This window comes from Epinephelus moara, chromosome 22 (assembly GCF_006386435.1).
Source record: "Epinephelus moara isolate mb chromosome 22, YSFRI_EMoa_1.0, whole genome shotgun sequence".
NCBI lineage: Eukaryota > Metazoa > Chordata > Actinopteri > Perciformes > Serranidae > Epinephelus > Epinephelus moara.
Window position 1 is genome coordinate 6694110 of NC_065527.1, and position 27884 is coordinate 6721993.

Consider the following 27884-nt stretch of genomic DNA (forward strand, 5'->3'; position numbering starts at 1 on the left):
TTTGGGGGTGTTTCAAATGATCAAAGTCAGACGCTTCAGTTGGTCATGTTTAATTCTTAAGGGAGAAACAGAACAGCTTTTTATCAGTACAGAACACAAATCACAACCAATATCCATCCATATCTAAACATGTCTACATGTGTCAAACACCTTGTCAAAGAGCAGGAGTTCGGAGGGGCAAGCAAACACCAACTGGAACTTAACGTGAGAATTTACACCGACGTAACTGACTGGGAATCATGCTGTGACACGTCTCATCTAGCAGTTTAGTATTAACGTCCATCTTCAAGCACGAGCTAAAAATCCAAAGAGAAAACACTAAATGCGTTATTGCCAGATCTGATTGGAGTTGGGCCGGAGATAACTTAAAAAATACAATAAACAACAAAACGTCAGGAGTTAAGACTTCAATTCTGAGATAAAAATCCACCCGCCCCTCTGCCTTCCCCGCCTCCCTCCTCTGCTGGGAGGCCACGCCCCCCCTGCTACCAAAGTCGACGCCCCCACATCCCCAAGTCGTCCAACCAGCAGCTTCCTCTGGTGATTATGTGGCGTAGCGTTTGGTCCACTGTTTGGCTATCCTGTCGTGTTCAGGTCTGTTTGTTGTGTACTGTGTGGCGATGCTTCCAACCAGAGGGTCAGCTGGGGACAGACAAACAACATGGCGTCAGTATTTCTACACGCTCGTTCCTTCCTCTTTCAGATCTATCACATTCATTTGCTAAAAATTAGTTTTCATAAAGTATGAAATATAGTTTTGAGATTTTAAAGGGACAGTTCACCCCCAAAACTAAAACTACATCCTTCCTTTTACCTGAAGTGCTATTTATTAGTCTAAGTTTTGGTGTGACTTACCGAGTGTTGGAGTTTAGGCTGTAGAGAGTCTGCCTTGTCTCAAACATAACGGACCTAGATGGCTCTCAGCTTGTGGTGCTCAAAGTGCCAAAAACATACATTTGAAAAACTTTCCAGAAATCCTGACCCAGAGCAGCTTAATGTAGGAACTATTTTCTTTTTACCAAACTCCACCCGCCAACTGTATCTGTAGCTGTAGCTAGCTAATGTTACGTGAATGCACACTTCCTTCTGTGCGGTGATTTGTTTGGTGGTTGTAGTTTGGTAGAAAAATAGTTTTATTTTTTAGTATTAGGTTTTTTTTGGCACTAGTCTAGTTTGATTATATTTGAGAAGAGGCCGACGTCTCTGGAGCCGATATCTCCAACACTCTGCAGCTCGCACCAAAACAATCTAGACTGATTTAGAGCACTACAAGTGACAGCCAAAATACACGGGGCAGGTGGAGCGGGTTTTTTTCCCAGCTACACAGACTGCCATAAAACTTTACTGCCAGCTTCACTGTGTGAGTATTTAGATTTGCAGTTGATTCTGGAGGGTTTGGAAGTGTATGGACTATATGTACCAGGGGCGATTGCTCTGAGACAACAAGGGAGGCTGAACTTCCCCTAAAATTTCATAGAAGAAATGGTCAAATATGCACTATTGAATTTACATTAAAATAAGAATTTACATTGCATTAAACATGCGCTAGGATGCGTTTCACATCATGACTATGATGTTCAAACGTCAGCTGTTTATCACCAGTTTTCAAACGCGACCTCCCTGTCATACATTCTTGTGTCAGCACGGTGGACGCGGAGCCTCCAAGCATTCCTATGAGACAGCGTTGAGCAGGTTTTTTCATGCAGCAAAGCGAGACGGTCATTGGATAAATGCGACAAAATCGTCACTTCCAGGGAGGCTCAGCTTCCCTGGGACCTAATGGAGCGGTAGGCAGGAGAGGACGCTCGGTGTCTGCATGATGATTGGAGGAATTGTCTAAAAGGCTGAACCCCTTTGTGACTGACAGCGCTTTGGAAATACCAGACCAGATTTTTGGGTGGACTGTCTCTTTCATTATGTTAGTTTATAGTCTGGGGCCACATTCTTAAATAATGCAATAGGAGTGATGTCATCATGTTATCATGTGTAGTTTGTATTTGAACTTGGAGCCAACAGTCGGGTGAGTCTTGCTTTAATTAGAAAATAAGATGGGAATGTGTGTTTTTTTGTGAAACAAGTTATTCATTACATGAAAAAGAAGGTAATTAATCACGTTATCACATGCTGCCATAAAGCAGCTCGGCTCATTTACTTGCAACATTATCCACAGTGGCCTACGACAGGATACTGAAGGGAGAGGGAGAGCTGTCACTGTATTAATGGGACCGAAAGATCAAATGACAGATGTGTGTGGTGCAGGACTGAGTCCTATAATGCAGGACAGAGAAGTTTTGCACTCTCATGTCCCTCGTGACATGTCTGATATAAGGTCTGTGGTTCACACAAGCTGAAGAGACTTTCACGTTTTGTTTTACGATATAAAATACGTCAGTAAATGCCCCACTCATGAACTGTGAAGCTTTTACATGTCTTATAAAAGGTGGCTGCAAACAAGTGGCTAAATGAGACTACAGAGTGTCATCACGCCAAACATGGATTCGCAGCCCCAGTGTGGTGGCGATGTTGAAGTCATGTGATCACGGTGCAGCTTGTTTAGAGCCGAATATTAGTTTTTTACCTCTGTTGCATTTAGGCTTCAAAAATGATAAAAGTGGTTCATCATCACGTGTTGCTGTAAGAGCAGTTTACTACCTATATGTCAAAAGCTGCTGTAAATGCTGCAAAATCTTAAAAGAATAAAACATATATTCGCTTTTCCTCAGACAGTCTGAACACCAACACGTCACCTTCTGTCTTCTATCTGGATTTTGATACAGTCAGAGAAGCTTAATCTGAAGGTGTAAGACTTTAAAGCTGTGGAATATAAGCTGGAGTCAAGAGTAGATTTTATGAACTGAACCTTAAAATCCTTCACGTGTCGTCCTATAAATCCTATAAATCACATTCGGCTGCCTATACGACAGTTTTATGGTCTGTAACATCCAAGATTACCAGATGCAGAGGAGTTACTCCTGCTAAAACCTTGATGGAAGAGTGCTGAGTTACTGCAGCTGATGAGATGATCTGGCTTTGACTCCATATTACACATTTACTCTTCTATTACTTTCTGTATTTAAATTGACTGTTTGTCTGAATTATTTTTTACCTTGCTTATAAGTCAAACATGTTTAATAGTCAGTTGTGCATATGTTGTGTTGCAGCTCTCACCAGGGTTGCAGTCAGTGAGCAAGGAGCAGATGGACAGTAAGACCTTGGAGATGGTGAGGGCAGGACTCCAGTTGTCCTTCAGGATGTCCAGACAGATCACCCCCTGGCTGTTGATGTTGCAGTGGTAGATCCTCGTACGGAACGTCACCTGGACACACACACAAAAACGAAAAGGTGAGTCTGTATTCCACCGTTTTGTTTTAACTCCCACAACCTTTTTCTATCACAAACACACCTCAGGATGTGGACGACCTCCTTTAAAAATGCTGCTCAATAGATTTCATTCTTAGAAAAGCTGTCAGGTCATATTTCATGAGATGTTTATGTTTGGTAACATTCGTACATTTATATATTTTTGAATGCAGCTTGGTTGTGACAGCTCCTATAAAAGAACATCCCATTTAACAGAGATTCAGTTCAGAAGAATGAGCTGCTGATTTCATTTCGTCCACAGTGCAAGGGTGCCCTCCAGTGGCAAATACGAAAATGACACCTCTTTCCAATAGAGCCATCTGTGCCATAGTTTACAAACAATCATTCAGAGCTCACCTTGGGTGGTTTGAAGGGGTAGTCTGGTGTGAAGGCGATGTCCAGGAAGAACACCCCTCCCTCGTACACGGAGCCTGGAGGGCCCAGGATGGTCGACCTCCACTCATAGATGTTGTCTCCTTTGGGCCCCGCGCTGTTGGTACACAGGAAACATTGACTTATGGTTAACACGTGGACAGAGTCTTTCACAGATAGAAACCCAACTTAACCACTAGATATCATTTACACTGGTTATGTGACTGTGGGACTGTGTAGAGAGTCTGCATCAGAGCTGTTACCAAGTCTTTTCAATCAAGTCCAAGTCAAGTTTTTGAGACACGGCCACAAAGCTGGTCTGATCAATGCTTAGTATGAAAATACCAACAGCACAATGGCCAAAATCTCAGCAAATAAAAATACCCCTTTTTAATGGGAGGCATTTAATGACCAGTGGAGAGTCATGAATCTTAAATAAATGGCCCAAGCTTTACTTGCTTTAATCACTGAACTCAACCGGTGTATATTTGGGACAGGTGCCTACATAAGACGGGTCTTTAATTCCTTTCACACAAAACTGTTGCTCAGCAAACTTGGGAAATATCATCAAATTGTTTATTTAAATCATTAGAAAATCAAAAAACATATTAATTATGGATCATTCATTTGATCTAGCTGAGACAGCGCTTCTACACCAACCTCATGTACTGAGAGCGAGATAGAGCCTCAGGCTGAGGACAGCGAGCGACGGACTTCACATGACAATACTCACAGTAAACCCTCACAGACTCACAGGATATAAACACTCTAGGAACGGACACGTTCAGACTTTGGTGCTCATGGTTTCCATAAAATGACATAAACAAATTCAACTTTGGAGAATCTAACAGAGCTGATAACGTGTAGCATCAATACTGACTTAAGTTTAAACATTTAAATTTGTAAATTTGATCTAAGCAGCTTAGCTCTAGGACTGTAAACAACGATTATTTTCATTGTCGACTAATCTGTCGTTTATTTCTTCGGTTAGTCGACTAATCATTTTATCGAAAATTGTGTTAAAATGTTGTAAAGGGTCGGTCTGGCTCTCTCAAACCCCAAAATTATGTCATCTAATGTCTTGTTTCATACTCACGCCAAAGAGTTTTAGTTCACCGTCATGGGAGAGTGTGTAAAGCTGCCAATATTTGAGCGTAAGAAGCTTCAATAAGAGTATTTTGGGGTACTTTTATAGTACTTTTCTATGAAAAATGACTCAAACCGATTAGTCGACTACTAAAATAGTCACCGATTATTTTAACAGTCGATTAGTCATCAATTAGTCGACTAATCGTTGCAGCCCTACTTTAAAATTTTTCTGAATCTTAAGCTATAAACTGAAACTGAAGATATGTTGCATTTATTTTGGTTCTGACCTCACGTGGCAGCTTTTTGGACGCCTTAAAAGATGGTGCGCGTCCATGTGCCCTCAAACAATAATGCTCAGTGAATTAAGAAATGGTTGTCCAAGCATTCTAAATACTACTATATTACTAGGAAATAGGGGTGAGTCTGTGTACACGTTTACACGTGTTTGAGGTCATAAACGGTTATGAAAAAGTAGTACATGAAAAACTTGTTAACTAACTGTGATAGACTTTGAATATGACAAGAAATGGTGTGAGACCGGGTTTGGCAACAGGTCAGTAGGCTAGCCTACGTGCTCCTTTCTATTAAAATGGCATGGTCGTTAAGGGGGTCGTTCGCCAGTGGGCTACAATGAGTACCGGGCCATCAAATCACAGCATCCGTGGTGAGAGGACACGGAATTGGTTGCGCTTTTACGCACGAGTCGGTGGTGAAGTGGCACACATGACTCGTGCTACAGAAGGACGGACGGATGAGCCACGTATCTCGGTGCCGCTTAAAACAGGTAATACATCTGGCTGCATCTTTCCCACATCAAATATTCGTGATCGCCTTGACCCGCATGCATAAAAGAGCACACAATTCCGTGTCCTCTCACCACGGATAAGATCTTATAAGACCCAATAACAATAATAATAATAATGATAAGTTACTGTGGACCTATATGCCATGCCTTTTAATAAAACTACCAGAGGAGTTCGATGAAAACAGGTAACGTCAGCCTGAATTACTCGCATGCGTCCCCAGTGAAAATCGCTGACATGCATAGGGAATACAGCTTCTACAGGCTCGCCATAGCTTACTGTCAGGACTCAGGGACCAGAATTCGGGATGGCGGACCGTCGAACTGGTGATATTTCAGTGTGGCGGCCTGTAACCTTTGGTTAAATGGCCCGTTCGGTTGGTGTTCAGATAACTGGGGCTTTACTGGTATAATACAATAGCACCACCCAGCGGTGAAACCTGTGTACATGAAAAAAATTACCCACTCTAAATGTTTAGAGATTTTTGTACACAAACTCACCCCTACTAGGAAAAAGATTAATTTTTGAATTGAAAGGAAAAGAGCGATTGATTTTAAAACATATTTTTATGTTAGAAGGTTTTATTGTTACAAGGCGGGGGAAAGATGGAATAGATAAAGGCCAAGGTTAGATGAAGGATGATAATGATGACACTATTTAGTTGTTTTTGTTGTGAAGTTGTTTTTTCTTTTCTTTTTACGACCTATGTCTATGTCAGTGGTTTATAATGTGTACAGTGTTGTTTTCTTTAAATACATTTTAAAAAATAAAATAAAAAAACAATAATCAGTATCAATGGCGACCAGGCCCAGCGTTTAAATAAGACCTGTGTTTATTTATCAAAATGCGTCGACACACCCGTCTCGTAAAAGGGACTGTGTTCAATTAAAGTTTTATGGCGGAGCAGTGAGAGCACTTAAAATAAAAGGTGTGTCTGTGTAAAACTGTCTGTTGGTAACACTGAACTGTTTCCATACATCACTGCTCCTCGGTCTGATCGTAACACACGGCAACTGAAACCAAAACATTTCAGTACAAGTTAAATCAATTCAGCAGCGTGCTGCACGAAGGATCAGATTTGAAGCATCTTTACGAGTCGATGTAAATCAAACATTTTTTTATTTTTTTATTTATCAATTAAACTTTATTTAAAGCTGACTCACTATGTTTGACACTGTAACTCTTCAATACTGGTTCAATGACGTTAAATTTCTAAGGCAGTGGTCACTCACAACTGACAACCAGTGTAGTAATATTTGTACAGTGTAATACAGAGAGCTTTTTCATGCTGCCTGCTGAGAGTCAAACTATGAGAGCAGTGAGGGCAAACCAGAGCGGTAGAGTTGTGGGCTGGACACCAAAACTATGAGCTAAAACTTTCTATAAAGCTTTGTGGGTGCTATTTTTTTCATCACTTTTACATTGTTTTCACATTTGATGTTGTTGTTTGTTTTTTTTTAAATTAGTGTTAGCGCTTTAATTTTGATTAAAATGCTGTAAATGAATGAAAAATTCAGACTTTAACTGTTAAATGCAAATCAGATTTACATTATAAATCAATATAAAGTTGAATTTTTTAATCTTCTAGGTGTCGATTAAGTGTTCTGAGGAGGCCCTGTATTTCACACACTGCCTCCACCTCATAATCGTGGTTTCACTGTTCAACCTCGACCCGATCCCTCCACTTTAACCTCTGTATTCTGATTATATGTTTCTGTTTATCCTCTCTGTGCTGAGGCTCATTCTGCTGTTGCACTCAACATCCAAATGACTAAAATGACTAAATAATTACCATAATTCCCATGTTTTGCAGTCAGAACTCCATTCCATGTCATCTTATTGGCAATTCATTAAAACAATAAAGTGCAATCACCCGTGTGAGTCATTATGCCAACACAGTGGGAAGTGATAAAACGAAAAGATCAACACGACTTCATTTGCCTGTGGAGATAAAGCTGAAGAGCGGCGCGGCTGACGACTGCAGCCGCTTCACAAGAGCCTTGATTCAACAGCGGCGACACAGTAAGTCAACAGCAGCTTCTGTTAGCGTTTTAATGGTGGAGATGTTTTCACATAATTGACTGCTTGATGAAGCGCTCCAAACTACACTTTCCAGTTTGCCATTTCATTTTTATATGATGAGTGGGGCTCTTAAAGCATGTTTGTCGGATGAAAATGAAAGACTTGTTTCTGTGGGAAATTGTATGTGCAGACACAGTGTGCGGCGATATATTTAGACATGGAAATAAGATGAACGTTTAAGACAAACAAACGCAAAATAATCCATTGTTCAGACGCAGCAATTCCAAGAATAATTCAGTGCACAAATCCAGTTACTCTGCACAGTGCTTGTGTAATAATCAGCAGCCTCTGCATGCTGTCTGTTCTGAGCAACAACAAGAGAGGTAAATGTCAGGCAATAATCTCACTGTCTGAAGCGCCACTCTGCCCGCTCTTTATCACCACTGAGAGCGAGAGCAGAAACAAATCCACAAAGAGAGGAAAACATGCCGGAAATACCAGAGTCAGGAATCTAAAATCTGCTCTCAGACAAATCAATACAAACACAAATCACTGTTAGAACAGACACCTAAATGATTCCTGTGTCCCCAGCACTGCTGCATGTAAAACATTTGTTACTGCCATATGAACTTCAGCAAGTGGCGAAGGGCCAAGAGATCACAATAGTCCAGATCCATCAATCTACTGCTGTGATTAAGTCTCTCACTGTGGAGAAAACACACATTGATTCTGACTAACATCGAAGATTCTGACAGAGAAATGCCTTCAGGGTTAACTACAGTCCTCCCAGCCATCAGCAGGGGTAGATGAACCCACTAGAGGACCAAAAGTTGAATCTTTAATTAGAAAAAAATGCAATAATTTGGTGCTTCCTGCCTCTTGAATGTGAGGATTTTCTGACTGTACTTTTTTCATATTCCAGTAAACTGTGTATCTTTGGGTTTCGTTCTCTCGGTCAGACAAAAGCAGTAAAAAATATGACCATTAGTTGTGTTCTGCAGACTGAACAAGTGTTCATAATCAATAATCAAAATGATCTTGGAGTGGGAAGAACTAGAGGATGTCTTAGTCACGATACAATATTATTGCGATCTTAAAAGTTTTGCTGAGTAACAAATGTCCCAGAATCAATAAGATCCATTTATGCAAACCCAAGATTAACAGAGGAACAGCCCTACCCAATTACATTCGATATTATTGGGCTGTAAATGTCCGTGTTTGGATGTTTTATTTTCATTTTTCCACTGACTCTCATAAATGGTTATTATTAGAAAGAGAGGACTGCTCCTCATATAATCCAGGAGCTATTCTCTTATCTCCTTCCAGACCTTCCAAATCTAACTTCAACAGTAATAAAATAATAAATGCATCAATTGAACCCCTCATCTGCACCGTCCACATTTAGGAGAATGCTGGAATTCAGACTCTTGTTTCATTTCAACAACTGACAAATTCAAGCTCCCCAGATTTAACTTCCTCCAGCACCTCCAGATAAGAGACTATGCCACCATTTTATGAGACTTTAACTGACTTAGATCCCTTGTCAAGCTCCCACCAGATACTCCCAGCCTGATATCTGTCCTTTGTACGGTTCTGCAGGATGAAAAGATGGACACTTGTCGTATAAGAGAGAACTGGGGAAAAGATTTAAACATTCAGATTGTAGAGGATCAATGGAGTCGTAGTAAAACAGAAAGCTCTACTAATGGCAGACGTCGCCTAATGCAATTTAAAATAGTACATAGGTTGCATATTGGTGATAAATAAATGTCTAACGAAGCCGCTCAAACACACGGATATATGTGTCCTCAGATGTACTCGTGCAATATTTTCCAATTTCAAACATTCTTGATTCAAGAATTGAGCCGGAACCACAAACAATTATTTTTAATATTCCAGAGACATTTAACAACCTCACATCAGCTCAAAGACGACTTAATTATTTCCTTATGTCAGCTAAGAAATGCTTGCTTCTTATTTTTATATATTCTAAGAGAACGGTGTCTGTATCTGTTCTGTAAATGCACTAATTATCTCTATATTGCATTTGTATGTTTACCAATAATTTCTTTATTTGTAGATATTTACTCACACTGATACCACTCTCAATGAAATGCTTCAACTATGCTGAGTATAGCGATACCATATATGACGATATATTGCAATTTATTACCTTTGTCAATTGTAAATTATGTCAACATCTGTTTTATCTAAAAAGATCAAGTTTAAAGATAAAGTTTGTCACTTCAGTCCTTTTTACTGCAACAACATGTATCTAAAAGCAATTGATTTTATTTTTCGGCTACCATAAGTTTAATTTGTATTTGAAATATTTACAATTTATATAATAATTTTTAAAAAAATAAACTGATAATTTGGCATCCATGTATCTATACAATATTGCCACACAAAATACTGCAGTACTATGTTGTATCAATTCCCCCCAACCGTATAAGTTAACAGTAAGTTAGGAATATGAATCTTGTAAGATCAATACCTAAATAATAACTGCCTTAAAACTAGTTTTGAAGTCTCTGGCAGGCTCTGCACAAAACAGGCGCCAGGAGTACAACATACTGTAGGTTTCCCCTACCTGTTTTACAGGTGCACACAGCATCACCACATCTATTTTCAATTACATAAATTACTACAAATTATTTGGCACACAGTAAACATGGAGCCTTTAAGCCCCGAGGCAGCTGTCAGGAATCTGATTAATGCGTAAAGGGATTGTTCAGATCTTCTGAGGTGAGGTTATATGAGGCTCTTATCCATAGACAGTGTGTTGCATACAGTAGATGTGAGTCAGCACGCCGCCTGTCTAAAGAGGCAGGCAGGAGCAACATACTGCTGTGGAGCAAAATGTATTTTAGCCACCTTAAAAAAAATCAGTATCAGTTTAAGTGTACGCTATATATAGAGTATTTTCACCACTTCATCTTTCCGTCAGACAGCCTGTTCCAACTGGGGAGCTGTTAACGGCTTCAGTTCCCCATCTATGCTCTCGTCAAAGTCAGACTCCACTGACAAAAACAGTAACAGCCTTATTTACTTTAATTTCACAGATAAGAAACAATAAATTGTGAAGACAATAAAGCCTCCACAAAAATAGCATTTTAAGTCTTACGTGTGATTTATCCTGGCTTCATATGAGCAGAGGAAATCTCCGCTTGTCACTAGGCTAATTTATACAATGTAAAATGCCATAGGCTGGCGCTAATGACGTTAGCATGTTGTATTTGTTTGGATACGTGTTTAGTATAAGACAGTTGTTTTGTCGGTGAACTTTGTGAGTTGTAATGGAGCTGAAATTTGTAATGTTTCCTTTGTTAAATGTTGCTGTTGTCCCTGGTTTTAGATGAGTAAAGGGAAAGTCTGCTAGCTGCTAGGCTACTTCATACAATGTAAAATGCCATAGGCTGGTGCTAATAACGTTAGCATGTTGTATTTGTTTGGAAAACGTGTTTAGTATAAGACAGTTGTTTTGTCAGTGAACCTTGTGAGCTGTAATGGAGCAAAATTGTGTGCCGTTACCTTTGTTACATGTTGCTGTTGTCCCTGGTTTTATATGAGAAGAGGAAAGGATCGCTAGCTGCCAGGATAATTTATACAATGTAAAATGCCATAGACTTGTGCTAATAACGTTAGCATGTTGTATTTGTGGGGAAAATGTGTCCAGATAAAGACAAGTGTTTGTCTGTGAATGCTGCGAGTTATAGTGAAGCTGATTTGTGTACTTGTGTTTGAAACTGTCTCTATTAAGCCATGTTTAATGTGTGTTTAATGTGTGTTTTGAATCAACTCAACTTTACAGCGCTTCACAGAAACTGCATTGGAGCTGTAACTACAGAGTGACACAGACACACCACCGCAGAAGTAAAAATGCTCAGAACAGCGTAGGCAACGTGCGTAGGGTCTGCGCACAACCATAAATCCAGCTTAACACAGACAGACTAACTGATGGAGGCAGCATAGACCAGCAGCTCCTGTATTCAGCTTTGTTAAATGATTGTTTTTCTTCAGCGGAGTCTGGCTTTGTACGTGTGTCCACATGTGGTGAATTAGAACAGGAAACCACAACATATGTTTAATCATTTGTGTTATCTGGTGTTATATTGAGTACAAAGACTTCACACATGAAACGCTGATTAATGTGTTTGTTGTCACAGGAAGTGAATCTCGTGAGTAAAGAGCTGCGTCCCTTTGTGAGGTGTCCTGACCCCTGTTTGGGAACCACTGACATATATAAAGATAATTCATGTAGAAAACTAATGGGATTTTAGGTCGTATAACACAACACACAACAAAAGGTCAAACCTCTTGGTCACCATCACGAGCACACAGGACATACTGTGCCCCAGTGTTGGCATGGAGCCAGTGATCTAGCAGGGACATGTGAACACTGACCAAGTGGACAGTCTTTGTATGTTTCTGTCCAAAAGCCCCAAAACAAGAACAAAATATTCAGATTGAACATAACAGCCACAGTGTGCTGTCCAGATGTGAACACAACAGAGGAGAAACACCCCCTGGTATAAAACCTGCCACATGTCCCTTGGAGGAATGCAGTTCATTTACACTGTGTTAGCAGCATTCCTGCAGCGCAGCCCTGACCTGGGCTGGGCTGCTAATATACTGGTCACACCACAAGACCTCAGTCAGGACCTGCTGTTGTGCCAAGAATAGATATTGTATCATTTCCCACTGAATCAACCAGACTGAGGTTTCTTTCGCCTGACAACAGAGGCGTCTCACATTCACAGACGAGCCACAGAGAGAGCCTGGGCTTCCTCCCCACCCGCCTCCGTCGCACACAAAGGCTACCCAGTGCTTTGTGTGAGGCAGTAATATGCCATGCTATCACTGTTGTCATTCACTTCGATATCAGGGGGGCTTCTTCTGCCACCTCTGTGTACACGCGCACTGCGAGAAGAGTGCTGACATTTCAGCCGTTTCATTCTTTCTGAGCCTTTAACCTTTCAAACAGACACACAGCGGTTTACCCAAAACTGACTTCTGCAGCACAGCAGAGGAGAGCAGGGGATGAATGTGTTCAGCTAGCCGACAGAATTCATCTACAGCAGCCACAAGCAGCTCCAACATGCAGTTTCATATGACACTTTTCACCCTGATATACAACTATACATGGCAGTTGTAATAATACAGCACAAGTGTTGAGCATTTTATTTCCTACAAGATGAAAACAACACATGAAAGCTAGACAGAAGTAGGCTTGAAGTGAATTTGTGTCTGGAAATATAGGCTATGAAAGCAAAGTAAATTCTTATGGCTGGAGAATGACATCCTGTATGGTTTACATCTGTTGTTACAAGGCTTTCATTCACTCTTTTTCCACATCACATTAGCTGTCAACCATCAGCGATTTAAGCTGTCTGTCCTTGTAGAGCATTCGACATTTGAGGAGGACGATCATGTTGTGAGATTCGTCTGCTGCAACTGTGTAATATCGTTCAGACTTTACCTACAAACAGCTGAGTGGGAAGAAACGTTCCTGTCAGCCTGAAGGGAGCTATGATACCTCCCACAAATAAAGGAAAATACAAATACCACCCAGTGGTTGTATGCCTCCGCACACCAGTCAAGTTTCTCTTACAGTTTACATTCACGTCTGTGAAAACAGACATGAATGTATATGCTTCACATACACGTGGATGCTTCACACACATCTTCCCCCTGGCAGCACAGATCTAAACAATCAGCACAGTTTCAAGGTGGACACCCAAGATAAGCGTCACCAATTCAGTATCTGACCAAATGTCTCTGCTTCTGTTCCAGAGATATGACGTTGAGTAATGGCCCGAAAAGTGTTTTTGCAAAACATTATGATGTCACAGTGAAGTTGACCCTCGATATTTTGGATTTAAAAAGTCACTACCTCATCATTGTATGCTATTAGACCTTTGTATGAAGTTTTTATATTTGAGTTATGGCCAAACACGTTTTGTGAGGTCACAGTGACCTTTAATTTTGACCTTCGACCACCAAATTCTAATAAATTTATCCTTCAGTCTGAATGTTTGTGCCAAATTTGATGAAATTCCTTCAAGGCATTCTTGAGATATTGTGTTTACAAGAATGAGACGAATGCAAGGTCACGATGACCTTAACCTTCGATCACCAAAACCTAACCAGTTCATTGTTGAGTCCAAGTGAATGTTTGTGCCAAATTTGAAGGTATTCTCTCAAGGTGATCTTCAGATAATGCATTCACATGAATGAAACAGACAAGGTCACAGTGATCTTTACCTTCGTCCACCAAATTCTAATCAATTTATTCTTCAGTCTGAGTGAATGTTTGTGCCAAATTTGAAGAAATTTCCTCAAGGGATTTTTGAGATATTGGGTTTACAAATATGAGACGAATGCAAGGTCACAATGACCTTAACCTTTGATCACCAAAACCTAATTAGTTCATTGTTGAGTCCAAGTGAATGTTTGTGCCAAATTCGAGGGTATTCTCTCAAGGTGCTCTTGAGATAATGCATTCACGTGAATGAGACAGACAAGGTCACATTAACCTTAACCTTTGATCACCACAACTTCATTAGTTCATTGTTGAGTCCAAGTGAATGTTTGTGCCAAATTTGTAAAAATTCCCTCCAGGTGTTCTTGAGATATCAAGATATCAAGGGAAACCGTAGAAACAAATCACTAGAAACCTTTGCTAGCAATCACAACTGAATAATATCCAACATTAACGAGGCCTGTTACGATAATTATCGACGGTGTGTTTGTGTACATTAAGAATATCACCAACATTTTTGCCAACATGATGCCAGAATTAACAGAAGGGTTTTGCTGACCATTACTTTTCCCTACTCACTCATTTGCGAGGTCGAAGAAAAGTAAACACTTCAAAGACAACACAGTGTAGCTTACGGTAGCCTGCAGCTGCACTTTTGAAGTGAAAGGCACACAGTCCTTACAAGTCGTTAGCTTGCCAACCCCGGCAATAAGCCAAAAACTCAAAACTGCCAACGACTTTATCCTCCACTTTGTAAATCAACTAGCAAACCACCCACCTCCCAGACCGTCCATGACTTCTGCTGCACAGGCTGGATTATGGAGGTAACTGCGGTGTCCCTGGAGCTTCACTAAGCTCTTCTATTAGCATATAAATATGTTGTTTTTTTTCATATTCCGGGTCCAATGTCTAAATGTTCTTGAGAATTACAAGTCCACTGCTCATTGAAAGGGTGTACTTGCATTATTATGCTATTATAATATCATATCAGTGGCATAAACAGACACTATACCATCCACCAAAAGTAGCTATCGTGACAGGCCTCATATTAAAACTAACAGAATCCCTCCACTTGTTTTAAAGTATCCAGATTTCACTTGTCAAACAGCTTCAGATATGTAGGACATGAGACTACAAGGCCAGCGGAGGGCAACGCATGAACGCTCCCAAGTCAGAATAACAGGAGGCTCTTCCTGTTCGACCAGTACTGTGAATGCAACATTAGGCTTCTGGAATTTAAGTGATGTAATGTTCATCTTAAATATCTGCCCACACAGATATTAACTGCACCGATCAAATTTAAGTACTGACACCATCAATTACACCCAGCAGAGGCGATATGGAGGCCGTTACCACTGCAGGAAAACAAATAAATCTGATTTCATTCTTTTAGGTAATTACAGCTTTCACCAAACAAGTTCATAACTCAAATCAAACACCAGTAAGATACACTGTGTATCTCTGTACTGAGCATGCCCTTGTTATATATCCTTATGTTTAAATGAATCTCTCTCTGTATTGCTTCATGATGCCTTTTACTCTTAGTAAAGAGTCTCATCCCTTCAGTGTCGACCTTAATATACACACTGGGCTTCATTTTCAATCACCACTATCTGCTTGCAATGGTGTTTTGATGACAGGGAGAAACACTGTAATAAGCTGCCTGACTGAGACAATATAATGACTCCACTCCACTTGAGTGCAGAGGAGACTCCATGCAACAGCACCACACACCCACCGTCTCCCACCCCGCCAATTTAATACAATGGCAATCAGCCTGTAAATGTTCTTTCAGAGCTTTATGAGGACGGTGCCGCATGAATATGATATGGTAGCATTTGTATTCCTCCGCTGAAACAAAGCGTCAGATTCCAGTCTGATACATTAAAGCAGAGTGGATTCATCATTAGGGCCGAGTGATATCAATATCATGACAGACATTTGTTCTCATATTTATACATACAAAGACATGGCAACTGCAGGCAAAGTGCCAAATAAATAATCTTAATTCTTGTTCACAATACTAACTTAGAAGATCACACACACACACACACACACACACACACACACAAAGGGGAGCGCTCAGTCCTGGGGTCTCATTTCTAAACACTGCGTACGCACAAAATGAGGCCTGAAGGAGGCGTTCGTCACTGGGTCCATGTCATTGGTTCGACAGCCCATTGGTTCGACATCCCATTAGTCCGACTGTCCGCGGTGCTGAACGGCTCGCGGCGGGCGTATGGTGCGCCGCGACCGGCTTGAGGCGGAGCAGGCTCACGGCTTATGTGTTTGTCACTTTCTTTTTCATTTTAACCCACACCATGATCTTTTCCTGACCCTAACCAAGTGGTTTTTGTGCCTAAACCTAACCAGACCTTAACCACAGGGCATCATGATGATTTCGGAACGGACTTCAGAACAATGGGTTTAATATGGTCGGAACAATGGGATGTCGAACCAATGGGCTGTCGAACCAATGGGCAGTTCCCTCGTCACTTCCCACGCAAAAGTTGCGATCTATAAAAACAGACTTGATGGGCGAAACTTTGACCCGAGCTTACGAACATTTTGGAGACAGGAAATTGGCAACGCAGATGGTCAGGTGGAAGCCTGATAGTAGAAATTTTGGCTTTTGTTCGTACGTACATTTTTAGTATGGATCCTATGCACTGTTCTATAAAAGTTTCTTTATGCTTCTGCGTACACTCGACGCGACGTGCACGCAGTTGCTACACAGTCTATACCTACCTAGACTCTGTGACATCTATGGTCGTTGTTCGTTCATTGTTCGTTTATCTTCCGGCTTTGCTCTAGTCACAGTGACGATAGCAACCGAGAGAGAAAGACTGTTGCTGGAGGTCGAAATGATCGACACTGAACAGCAAATGCTCTTATTACAAATGTTACGACGACGAAGAGAGAGGCGGCTGAGCCGATGGTCTGTACGCCCGTTGAATGGCTCAACCCACCGATCACAATGGAGACTTTTGAAAATGGCGGTGTTGTGGTACTGCAGCAGGAAGTGAAACCTTGCAAAATGCCGGAAATTACGTAGTTTCAAGGACCAATCATAGCTCTTGCAGTCTGCGTTAGGTCTGCGTTGCCTCGATGCGTGGTTACAATTTTTTGGAGGTGCACATCGCGTCTCTGCGTTGGTCGCAGAGGGACGCAACGCCTCCACAAAGCCCTCTGCGTCGTAGGTAAGCAGAAGCATAAATCTTGCTTAAATGACACCCCTGGTCTCTCTGTGTGGGTATGTGCTGAGCTCCGAGGCCAATTTTTATAGTGGCCAAACCGTGGAATCACAAATCCTGGGCCGCTCACGTGATGCCCTGTGGCCAGAACAAACCCTTTCCCATTGATTTTCATGGCGAAAGCAACCTCTGTAAATCAGTAGATACATATTTTTGAGCATCACGACCCCCACAAAATGACTCGTTTCTCTATTGGGATTTAATCCATTCGGGCTGTCAACATTTGGAAAGTCTGAGAGAGCCAAACGATTGAATTATTTTATCCCCATACGAATTAAAGGAGCGTTAAACTGGACGTTAGCCTCCTCGCTCAGCGGAAGTCTCTAGTGTACCTGCTCTACGGGCCATACAATGCTGAAACATTGCCAATCATCTGAGTAATTCCATAAAGGAGCAGTTGAACCATTTTGGCTTCATGTGCAACTGAGCAACTTTCACAGGAATGAACGGGGCCCCACCACAAATGCAGCATTCAGGTCTCTTAATAGATCCATGGTCACAAGTGTCAGTTATTTGTGGGGAACCTGAAACGATGACAGTCCACCCTAATGACCTGCAGCGGCCTCGGCTACTGTGAGTTATTTTAGTTGTTTTGAGATTAGAAAAACAGATAAACTTCCATGAAAGACGAGCTACAGACAAGCTAGACATTAAAAAAGTTCAGTTAGATTAAAAAGACATTTAGTCCTTTCCCGTAAACTGAACCATTTATTTTAACTTGACTAAAAAGTTGTGACATAACTAAGTACTAAAATAAACAAGACTACCAGTCAGATTGAGCATTTGACTTTCGAGACTTGTCTATCTAAGATAATTAGTTTCATGCAAACGTTTCGGTCTGTATCAAAAAAAACATGGAGGTGTGATACTCTGGCCTGCAACATCTACTTCCCCTTGCTGCCTGGCTAAAGCCTGGCACGTAGAAGGGAAACTTCCATCTATGCAGCAGCAGCTCAGAGCTCAGCGCAGCGCTTCTTTCAGGGCTTTGTGAAGTAACAACGGTGTACAGGCCAGCCACTTCCTCTCCAGGGAGGCGGCTTTTTATAGATATGAAGAAGCTGTTGAGAAAACCTCAGTAATCTCACACATGCACGCCGGCAACACATTGCAGAGGTGTGTGTGGAGGGACTGCTGCTAACATGAGCGACTGTGCAGGGGGATCACATGCAGCTCTGATGGCTCACACCAGGCCTGGCATCTCAACACACACACACACACACACACTGGTTAGTTCTTTAGCTGTGTCGTCAACAGAGCCGAAGAAGATATCAGAATTAAGTGATTCCCAAATGGTTCAAGCTAAAAGTATCACTAAACACCATATCTGTCCGATCCTACTTAGCACTAATTACGCTACTGTAGACAGCTTTCCCTAGCTGTCATGAGCCGCGACCCTGGAATGTCAGGAATCTGTCTGACACCCGAGGGCAACATCTTAAGAGGACATAGAGCGAAGAGGACACAAGGCAGAGCGAAAGATAGAGAGAATAAAGTGTAAGTGTCAGGAAGAGAGCAATAAATAAAGTAGCTGGTCGAGAGGAAAAAGGGAATAAAACATGGTGAATGAAAGCAACACAGGGCGGGAGGGAGGGAGGGAGGGGGCGAGGCAGGCCTGTGATGTCTGCAGTTCACACTTCAGTGGCAGCGCGGCGGTAGAAAAATAAAAGCGGGCCTGCACGGCATTCCCTGTGTGGAGTATAATTAGATTTTGATAAATGACAGATGAAAGACTCTGCCTCATAGTGCTCATAAAACAAAGTTTGCTGCGAGAGAGGCGCTGATGATAATGGAAACTAGTCAGGATAAGGCTTTTCTCCATCAGTCAGTGTCCGTTTTAAGAGCGAGGAGGCCCCGAAACTACCTCGAGAAAAATGAGACGACAACCAACTGACTCATCAATGTGTAATCCATTAAACAGCATCTGCAAGGCGTAGCTGGCCGGCTCAATTCATACCCTAATGAGTAGATTCTGTGCTAAATGAAGCAGAAAGAAGCAAAATCCACCAAAAATCCCTTTTCTGCACGTGTTGCTGAATAGAGGGATTTTCAGCGAGTGGAACAGGACGAAATAAAGAGATGAGGCCTTTCTCCACACTGCTGCTGAGATGGAGAGATAAATCACGCATGTTTGGAGCCGTCTATCGCAACTCTGAAGCATTTCCTTCATCAGTTCATTTGGCCATTTGTCTCGAGAAAAACTGGGAGACTTTTTTACAATTGCTGATGAAGACTTGTGCCTTGACTAAACGTGTTTTCTATTGATCTGCTGGTCGGGTAGGTTCAGGTAAGCTTACTAGAAAATATAGTGGGTAATAGGCAAGTGGGTCAGTTAGTGACAAAACACTGCTCTGTGTAAATATTAGGTACAGAAACATAAGCCCCGCTTCCACCGAGCTTTTTTACCGTTTCCACTGTGAAAAGTTGTAGATGGTACCAATGGCACCGTTCTGTATCGTCCCCATGTTTGGTCCCCCCTCTGTTGGGGTACCTAGCACACAGATCTGGTACTAAAAGGTGGAGCTGTGAACACTGCAGTCTGATTGGTCAGTAGAGGACGGTCACTCTGCTCAGGGCTGAGTTGTGTCTGGTTTTGAGGCTCATGTAACCACTGTTCATACTGTGGAGAGTTTTATTAGTAAACTGTAACTATAAAATGAAAGGATGTTTTGCTGCCTCTCACAGCAGCTGGAGTCTGAGAAAAAATAACTTCATTCACTGGGCCGACTGCCGGCAACTTTTAAGGTGGAACGTTAACTTGTAATGTTACTCAATGCATGAGTTGATGACGTGAATCCATCAGCACACCTTAAATTTCACTGTGACAACTTTGACCATCACTTTAGTTTTTATATGACACACACTTTTAGTAATGACTTTAAAAATATAGATTAATTTGGAGCGGATTATGTGAAGGTCATATATTCTAATCCTCACTTCCTGTGGGCTACGGCAACACTAAACCCCTGAGCTTGCCTGAGAAGGACTAAATGCACAAAGCTGCTATTTTTAAATATCCCATGGAGAGAGACTCTCACTGCAGCCTGTTTTATTTTGTTCTGAAAATGTCAGCATGCAGCCTCGTTCTGTGGACGATAAACCAGGTGCAGACTTCCATCTGTGTCGCCGCTGCTGAGGAAATACAGCGAGTGTATTTCTGCTAGGGTCTAGGTACCATGTCTGAAGGTCTACTGTTGGTTCCATACCGAAAGTGTTTGGTGGAAATGGGGCTCATGTGTGCAACAGTCCACCTGTCTCGCTGCGATCAGTCCAGGGTTTCAGTTATCCTGTAATTACGGGTTTTTTTTAACCAGGAAAATCTGTTGAGCAGCAACAGGTAAGTTGTTAGTGATGGTCATTTACCAGAAACTTTAAGCTCCCTGCTGATCGTCCTCCAGCCCGCCTCCACTTTATATAGGTTCCTGCAGTTAAATGAGGAGTTGTTGTATCGGTCACTCCTCGTTTCAACTTCAGGAATCAGCTGTGCTTTGTCTATTGTGGAGCTTTCAAAGCGTGCAGCAGGAATAAACAGGGGACCCGACAAAAGTTCAAACAGCTCACTGCGCAGGGCTGCTTCGCTCAACAGCCAGTTAGAACTGAGTTTGTTGCTTACACTCGCTTGTGTTGCAGTGAGTTAGGACACTGAAAGCTAAAGGAAATTCTTTGTGGTTACATGCTGCCCCAAAACATGTACATTAATGTAATAAAAATGTATTTGACCTGAAAGTGTCCATCACCTGTGTCCATAAATTAAAAGAGGTACCACAGGTGAAAGATTGAATTTCCTTCCATCAAAACAGTGACGTTAAAAGTTCTTTTAGCCGTAGCTGAGCTGCTGTTACACACTCCATTTTGTCTGATCTAAAAGCAACCAGCATCTTCATCTGTGCTGCAGCACCTTAAACCTGAATAACATCATAAAGTCAAACTGCTTCCTTTGTATGACACAAATGTCTAAACAAAATCTCACATCAACAATCCTGCATTCATCAAATCTTTCTCTCACTAAGCGATCAGAGCTTCCAGCTGGCCTCGGTGTAAGGAGTTAATCCGTGACGCCACAGGGGGCTTGAGGGGGGGGGCGCAGCTACAGTGCAGCTTTTCCTAAAGTTGAGATTTATGACTCACACAAACACACAGACTGAGGAGTGTTGAAGGAAACGGCTCCTGGTGAAGCCTAAAGCTCCTCTGTGGCCGCGGCTCATCGTCTAAATGCCTGTTTTGGGTCTCGGCTGCATAACTTGTGGTTTCGAGCTCGCTGCCGTGCAATCAGCTGGCCTTTAAGGTCTCGACGTTATGAGCTGCAGTTCAGACACCGGCTTTACTGCCGACGATCAACAACACACCCGTCATCGCTTCAAGACACCTGAGCTGTTAGAAAAGGCATCAAGAGGGACATTTTTATTTCCTTCCTCTGAACACCTCACACCTCTCTCCAACTGCTGCAATAAACACAGCACTGAAGTTCTGTATCCTCGCTGTAGCCAGGGTGTGTCGACACAGGATTGCCACAGCTTCACTTCAGTGACACAATACAATGCATCCAACGCTGATATCCATAACAAACAGAGATTTATGACTGCTCACCAGAATCAGGAACGTGTCTCAGTATTGTGCAAAACACCTCAGTGGGGTAGAGCATTTAAGGAACAGCGAGAGACTTGCAGCAGCTCTGACACGTGTAACGCGTGGTGTTAATTCATTTTGGTGACATGTGTCTAAACCTGCCTGGCTTGTTTGAGAGACAGGTCAAACAGAAGCAATTTGGCAAACAACAAACCTGCTCCATAGGTAGATGTGTTTTCTAGAGACACTAACCTGGGCCTGAATGTGTCAACACACTGATCCCTTTGGGCACAGGTCAAGTTGCAGACCTCAGCTCAGCACCGTTGGCAACTAACAACTAACACTGGACTGAGGTTAATAACTAACTGCCACTTTTGGGCTTTTATTATCACTTCAGGTCCAATAGTAAAGGCACCATGGTCACACAGCAGCCAAGTTTCCTTTTGTTTTGGCCAACTCTCAGAATAAACTATGATCAGTTACAGCTCAGTAAACATACCAACAACGGTTATCATTAAAACCAGCCAAGAACAGCGCAGATACCAAAACAGGACTTTGTATTAGCAAGGTCAACAGTTAACCATTACTGGATTTATCGCTGACAGTATTTTTGACCAGTCTGCCTATAGTTCAGTTTACTGCACTGTGCACCACCCATGTCTGGTGGGAGCTCACTAGCAGCACCGTTTATTTGGCGATTACTGCTGGTAAAATCATCCCGACCCATCAGCGTTGCTCTGGAAACACTGTGCCGACCCTCGCCCTGGTGAGGCAGAAACCCCCTTTAACACTTACCTAGTTAGCACTGTCAGCACCGTCAGCACAGCTAATGGTGTTAACATAACTTACAATGCTAAAGGGGTTTTGGGGCTCGAAATGAAGCTGCTTATTCGTTGAGGCGACCTGGGGCAAGACTGGAGGGTGGCCACCATGTTTCCGCAGCAACACTATCCCACCACTAGGACGGCGTTACCAGTGGTAATGGTGAATGAGCCCTGCCGCTAGCTAGCTCTCAACCAACCTGAATAGTGGCTGGTGCAGAGCAGCCAAGGCTAGCCAACCAGCGGAGACTGGAGGGTGGGCAGTTGACCAAAAAGGGGAGGCCTCTTGTACTGCATGTCCTGTAACTTTTGTTTTTTGTACAAAACTGACATCCCTACTTTCACTAGCCCTTTTTAAACAGGAATTGTGCAAATTTGCAGGAAAGCCCAATCAGTCTTTTTTCAGCATTGGTAGTATAAAAACAAAATCAGGGAGTGCAGCAAAATGCCGCTTACCTACTTTTGTTTATACAGAATGTGCCTTTTTCGGGGCAATGGGGGGCGTGAGCAAGTAACAAAACGTGTAGCTCAGCGTGTGACGTAAACAGTGACGTGGGAGGGAAGCCACGGCTGGTCAGTCCTTCGGCGATTCTTTGGTAAGTCGGCCCGTTCTTCACCGTCCCCGTCATCTGACGGTTAATGGCCTCTTCGTTTGCGAGGGCAAGGAGGGCGCGCAATTCCTTGTCTCCCCAGTTGCTCATCTTTACAGTGTCTGTCAGGTTTGCGTTTCCCTCTTGCTACTAGCTGCTCGCTAATTCCTGCTATCAGCTGTTTCCGGTTTATCCACCGCCAGTGGCTCGCACGTGCAGCGTCATCAACAGCCCCTCCCGTTGCAGAAGGCCACCTCGGTCTGTTTAAACTAAAAGGGTTTCGCCAATACGTCTACCCTACGAGGCGGAAAATTGGGCGCCTCGGATCAACTCGTCAATCCAGATCTGTGTGTCTAAACGCTCACAGCTTGCCGGCAAAACGGCCCAACATTCGCGGAAAATCTGGCAGTGTAAAAGGGGCTTATGACACCTCCCTTTAAAGCTGGAGCGCAAAACTTTTGTCTCCCCCCTCTGGCCGTGAGAGTAATTACACAAACACTGTCAATAACGAAGACTGCCTGCAGGCGAGCTTGTTGCATCTCCCCCGCCCCCAGCAGCACTCTCTTCCTGTGCAAATATTTTGACTTCGATCCTTTAAACATCCACTTCAGAAACTTTTCCTGGATGCTTCCTAGAATGTTCCGCCATTGCTTCTGCCATACTCCTGGCTGCTGCTCTGTCGCTATGGTCTCTGCCCATTTAAGATCTGGCTGGTTGATGTAGAAACGCATCACTTTCTGAGCTTTACCTGGCAGCGACGGGCTCACACAGCCTTGTGTGAACATGTTCGGCATTTAATTTACATGCAAAGATCCCACACTCCAGCTTTAAGAACATGTTCTTATACCCTTTTTTTATAGAACAAAATACTCTTGTTGAAATAGTCTTAAATTTTGAATGAAATCAGGAACTATATTTTAAAACATATGTATATGAGTGAACCCAACATCTGGTGCTCTTCACAGTTTAAGATCCTTTGTGCCATCGGACATATTTAAGTCAGCACCAATAAAGTAAGAGCAACACAAAACAAAACTTCCTATTAAGAGGTAATAAACGGTAAACCTTGTACCCACTCAATCAAACACTGAAAAGTCTCAGGACTTATAAAGCAGCCCATTCAGTCTGCCGTGACCTTGATATTTCTCTCTTTTGATTGACGAGACGTGCGAGGCAGTGAAGCAAAAAGATATTTTCCACTTCTGGCACACAGACGAAGAAGGGCTTTTTAACCTTCACTTTCAAGACGCCCACACGAAGGACTACGTGCATTAATTTCTCCTAACAGACTAAATGTCCTCTTAAAAAAAAAAAAAAGTCCATACTGCCACTGAAACACACACGTCTGTGATCCATGTGATGCTTTAATAACTCTCCATTAAAAATCACTCACTCACCTGCAGTTTGGCGGCGGATCCAATGTGATGTCGGCCAGTTCCTTCTGAATTCTGCAAAAGCAAAGGAAACACAAGCATCAAAAGCTGAGCTCTGATTGAATACTGTAAATCCAAACTCATGAGGCTGGACAGGAGGCAGAGGAGGCCTGATGGACTTTGTCATGAGCAGAAATTTCACAGGATTCTCTACCTGCACTTCAGCTGAAGTTTGTCTCTAATAAGTAGGACAAACTCCAGACTTGTTTTCAGCTGCTGGGCAAAGTGACTAATACTCCCTAAAGACGCTCAACAGTCCTGGGAATAAGTGGCAGAGCATCCAAGGTAAAAAATTAGCTGTTAAACTGAAACCTGCTCCTCCTGCATGCAGCCACGAGCAAGCCCACCTTTTAGCACTAGTGGAGAGGAGCTTGGAGGTCTTGCTCATGCTGGCTTTGCTTTCTCGTTTCTTCGGGGTGCTCGCTTCCTGCTGCTGCTGCTGCTGCTGTTGCTGATGAGTTGAGGACGAAGAGGAGGAAGAGCTGGTGCTGGCACGGGAATCTTCATCCGACATACCGAGCCTGGGGAGGCGAGCAGAAACACAGGATTTGGTAGAAGGTAAACAAGCAAGACCAACTTCGCCCTGGAACATGTAAAATAGCCTCACATGTAAGTGTGGAGCATTGCTGCAGGGGGAATGATAACAGCTTGAGATCTTCAGGTTGCACTCCAGAATTCGGCATGTGTCCAATACTCTAATACTAAAATAAAATTGTAGTTACTCCTACTGACTTCTTTCTCTCCTGCTAAAAATACCTGTGGGCTGCAGGGGGTTGTGGGAACCAAATTGGGTTTTTATTTAAATGTGCAGCTGTGTTGAGGTACACCTGTATGCCGAATTTAACAGAGGGACCTTATGATTCCCCAGCAACCATTGTTATGTTTTTATAAAGTAGCAAGTTTCGCCAATGTGTGCGCGAACTTTAAATTTAGAGGTTTTGTAATGGAATCTGGCACGCCGTTTTCTATAGGGTGCATATGGAGGCTATAGGCTGCAAGTATGGATCCCACGGTGCAGCCACTGGCTCCATAAACGCGTCCAGGCCTGGACTAGACGTTGACCCGGGTTAACTGGATCCATCAGTGTCAATCGCCTCTGTCTGGATGTTATTGGGGAACTTATCGATCCTATCGGCGGAGCGTTTCTTTCATAACGCTGAATCCTGACCTCAGCTCATGTTTGCAGTCGGGCGTTATTTTTAGCCTTGTCGGGCTGCGACAAAGGAAATCATTTGGTGAAATAGTTGGGCCTACTTGTGCCCGACACCACCGAGCCACACACACACACACACACGAGCACGCACACACACACCAGACCTCTGCTCTCAAACGAGCCCGAGTCGGTCGGGATGGAAAAGCAGAGAAAGCATCGACGGGGCGATGTCGCAGTCGGCAGGGAGCCCCGACACTACACCTCAACAAGCTCCAGGCGGATCAAACTTTCACCTAAAGAAGTCAGCGAGGTGTCACAGCGCTGCCGACACGTCCCGACACATCACACCTTTATCACGACACCCAAAACAAACACAACACGCCGCTCACTTAATCTTTCCTCGCGTTGTTTAAAGCTATATCCGTCGACATGCAGCTGATCTGAGTGCAGCCACTCACAGGATGGACCGACTCCTAAATTCTCCTGTGACGCTCACACGGACACATTAATGCTCCCAACATCCTCCACAACACACATGGTACAGTAACTGTCACAATATGATGCGCTGTAATGCAAATATTTAGTATTTGATACCTTTCTTTGTGTGTGTGCACAGCCTATGTGTGTGTGCCTCCGCCGCCTGGACGCACCAGTGTCAAAGCATCTACAGTGGAGAGGGGAGGGACTTCCGGTCATCATTGTAAAAAATAAAAGCACGGAGAAACATTAAGATGAGATAAGAAAAAGTTTATTGCTGCATGCAAGTGTAAAAACCACAGGGGCGTAGCACCAAATTCTGGGGCCTGTGCACAAGCAGTCTGTGGGGCCCCCGTTCTTCCTCTCATGATTCTCGTCTCTCTCACACACCTTTCTTTCTTTCTATCTTTTCACTTTTTTGACACTCAATTTCCCTTTCTTGAAGGAAGTCATGACAGTGTACGTGAGGCGTGCCGCACTGCCTTTCAATCGTGTATTCATCTATTTCAGTTTGACAGTAATCTAGTTCCTGACATGTTGAGGCAGAGGGTACTGTCTGTAGCTCTAGTTGAGGATGATAGGCTGGGAAACTGAGATCTGTGTGGGTACATGAGACCCTAAAAAAGAGTCTGGATCATGGGGAGTACCACCAGTTGGTCCAGGAGCTTCTCCTCCATGATGGACGTTTCCAGGCATATTTTAGGATGACTCAGGGGCAGTTTGACAACCTGCTGTCTGTCGTCGGGCCGCATACCGCAACTGCTACCACCAGTTTCTCCTCCATTGTTTACCAACTGTTAACTTGTTGTCGTGAGCACCACAGAAGGCCCGCCTCTTAAATCATCTGATTGGACAATGGGAAAAAAGATGACGAAAAAAGAGATGGCGTGGGGTGTTTTTTCAACTCGAGGAGTTCAGAGCGCTCCGGCAAAAACACCAGGTGCCCAGAGCGCAGAAACATGAGGCGCATCGCAATGCAAAAAACACAAGCAAAACTTTTCATTCTCATTAAAAACAATGACAAAAAGGCACCTCCAGCTGCTGAAACGCTTTCCGTGTGATCGCAGCCTAAAGCGGTCACTCACATGCGTTTAGAGTTTAATCCCTGTGTAGGGTGGACGAAGCCATCTTGTGCCTGGGCTGAAAGGGCCTCTTTTTTTACACAAAGCTCGGTCTTACAACTTTCAATTTTATGTAGTCATGGCACTAACTACTTAGAAATAAAAAAAATGCAATCAAAACCAAACTATTCGTTGCAGGCTTTTAAGGGCCCCCCTCCCATTGGGGCCCTGGCTCACCAGTCCTGCTTTCCCCCCATTCTGACGCCCCTGGTAGAGAATGTGAAGTTGACCTTATGGGGGCACCATCTTGTGAGGACTGGGCTCTGTTAGTCAAGCAACAGTATTTGGGCGAACAAATCATGATACACAACGTAGATCCGTATGACTTGGCAGCTCGAAGCTGGACTATAGACCTTGATGCAGTTCCTCCACTCACATACCTGGACATTGTTAACCATTTAGTTTAGGCAAAGCCGTAGTCATGGAGTCAGCATCGGAGGGGACAAAATCTGCTGGGTCACAATTTGAAAACTAATTCATATCATATTGTATTATTGATCATAAGCAAGTATGGCTTCAAGGGCCGTACACATGTGGCGGGTTTTGGACCCTTAAATTCAT

The 27884-nt window shown here is 43.0% G+C and overlaps 2 protein-coding genes across 3 annotated transcripts in view; both read right to left on the reverse strand.

Moving 5' to 3' along the window:
• The window catches only part of rpl15 (ribosomal protein L15), a 993591-nt gene that overhangs the window by 9721 nt on the left and 955986 nt on the right, over positions 1-27884 (reverse strand). The window lies entirely within an intron of this gene.
• Positions 35-26419, reverse strand: ube2e1 (ubiquitin-conjugating enzyme E2E 1). 2 transcript variants are annotated; one of them, XM_050034664.1, is made up of 6 exons: positions 26320-26419; positions 24920-25093; positions 24537-24587; positions 3718-3850; positions 3169-3316; positions 35-642 (listed from the first exon to the last, which is right to left on the reverse strand). In XM_050034664.1, the coding sequence occupies exons 2-6, from the start codon at positions 25084-25086 to the stop codon at positions 545-547; spliced, it is 597 nt and encodes a 198-aa protein (XP_049890621.1). In that variant the 5' UTR covers positions 25087-25093; positions 26320-26419; the 3' UTR covers positions 35-544. The 2 variants fall into 2 exon arrangements, with proteins under 2 accessions (XP_049890621.1, XP_049890620.1); XM_050034663.1 differs by lacking the exon at positions 26320-26419 and adding an exon at positions 25180-25313.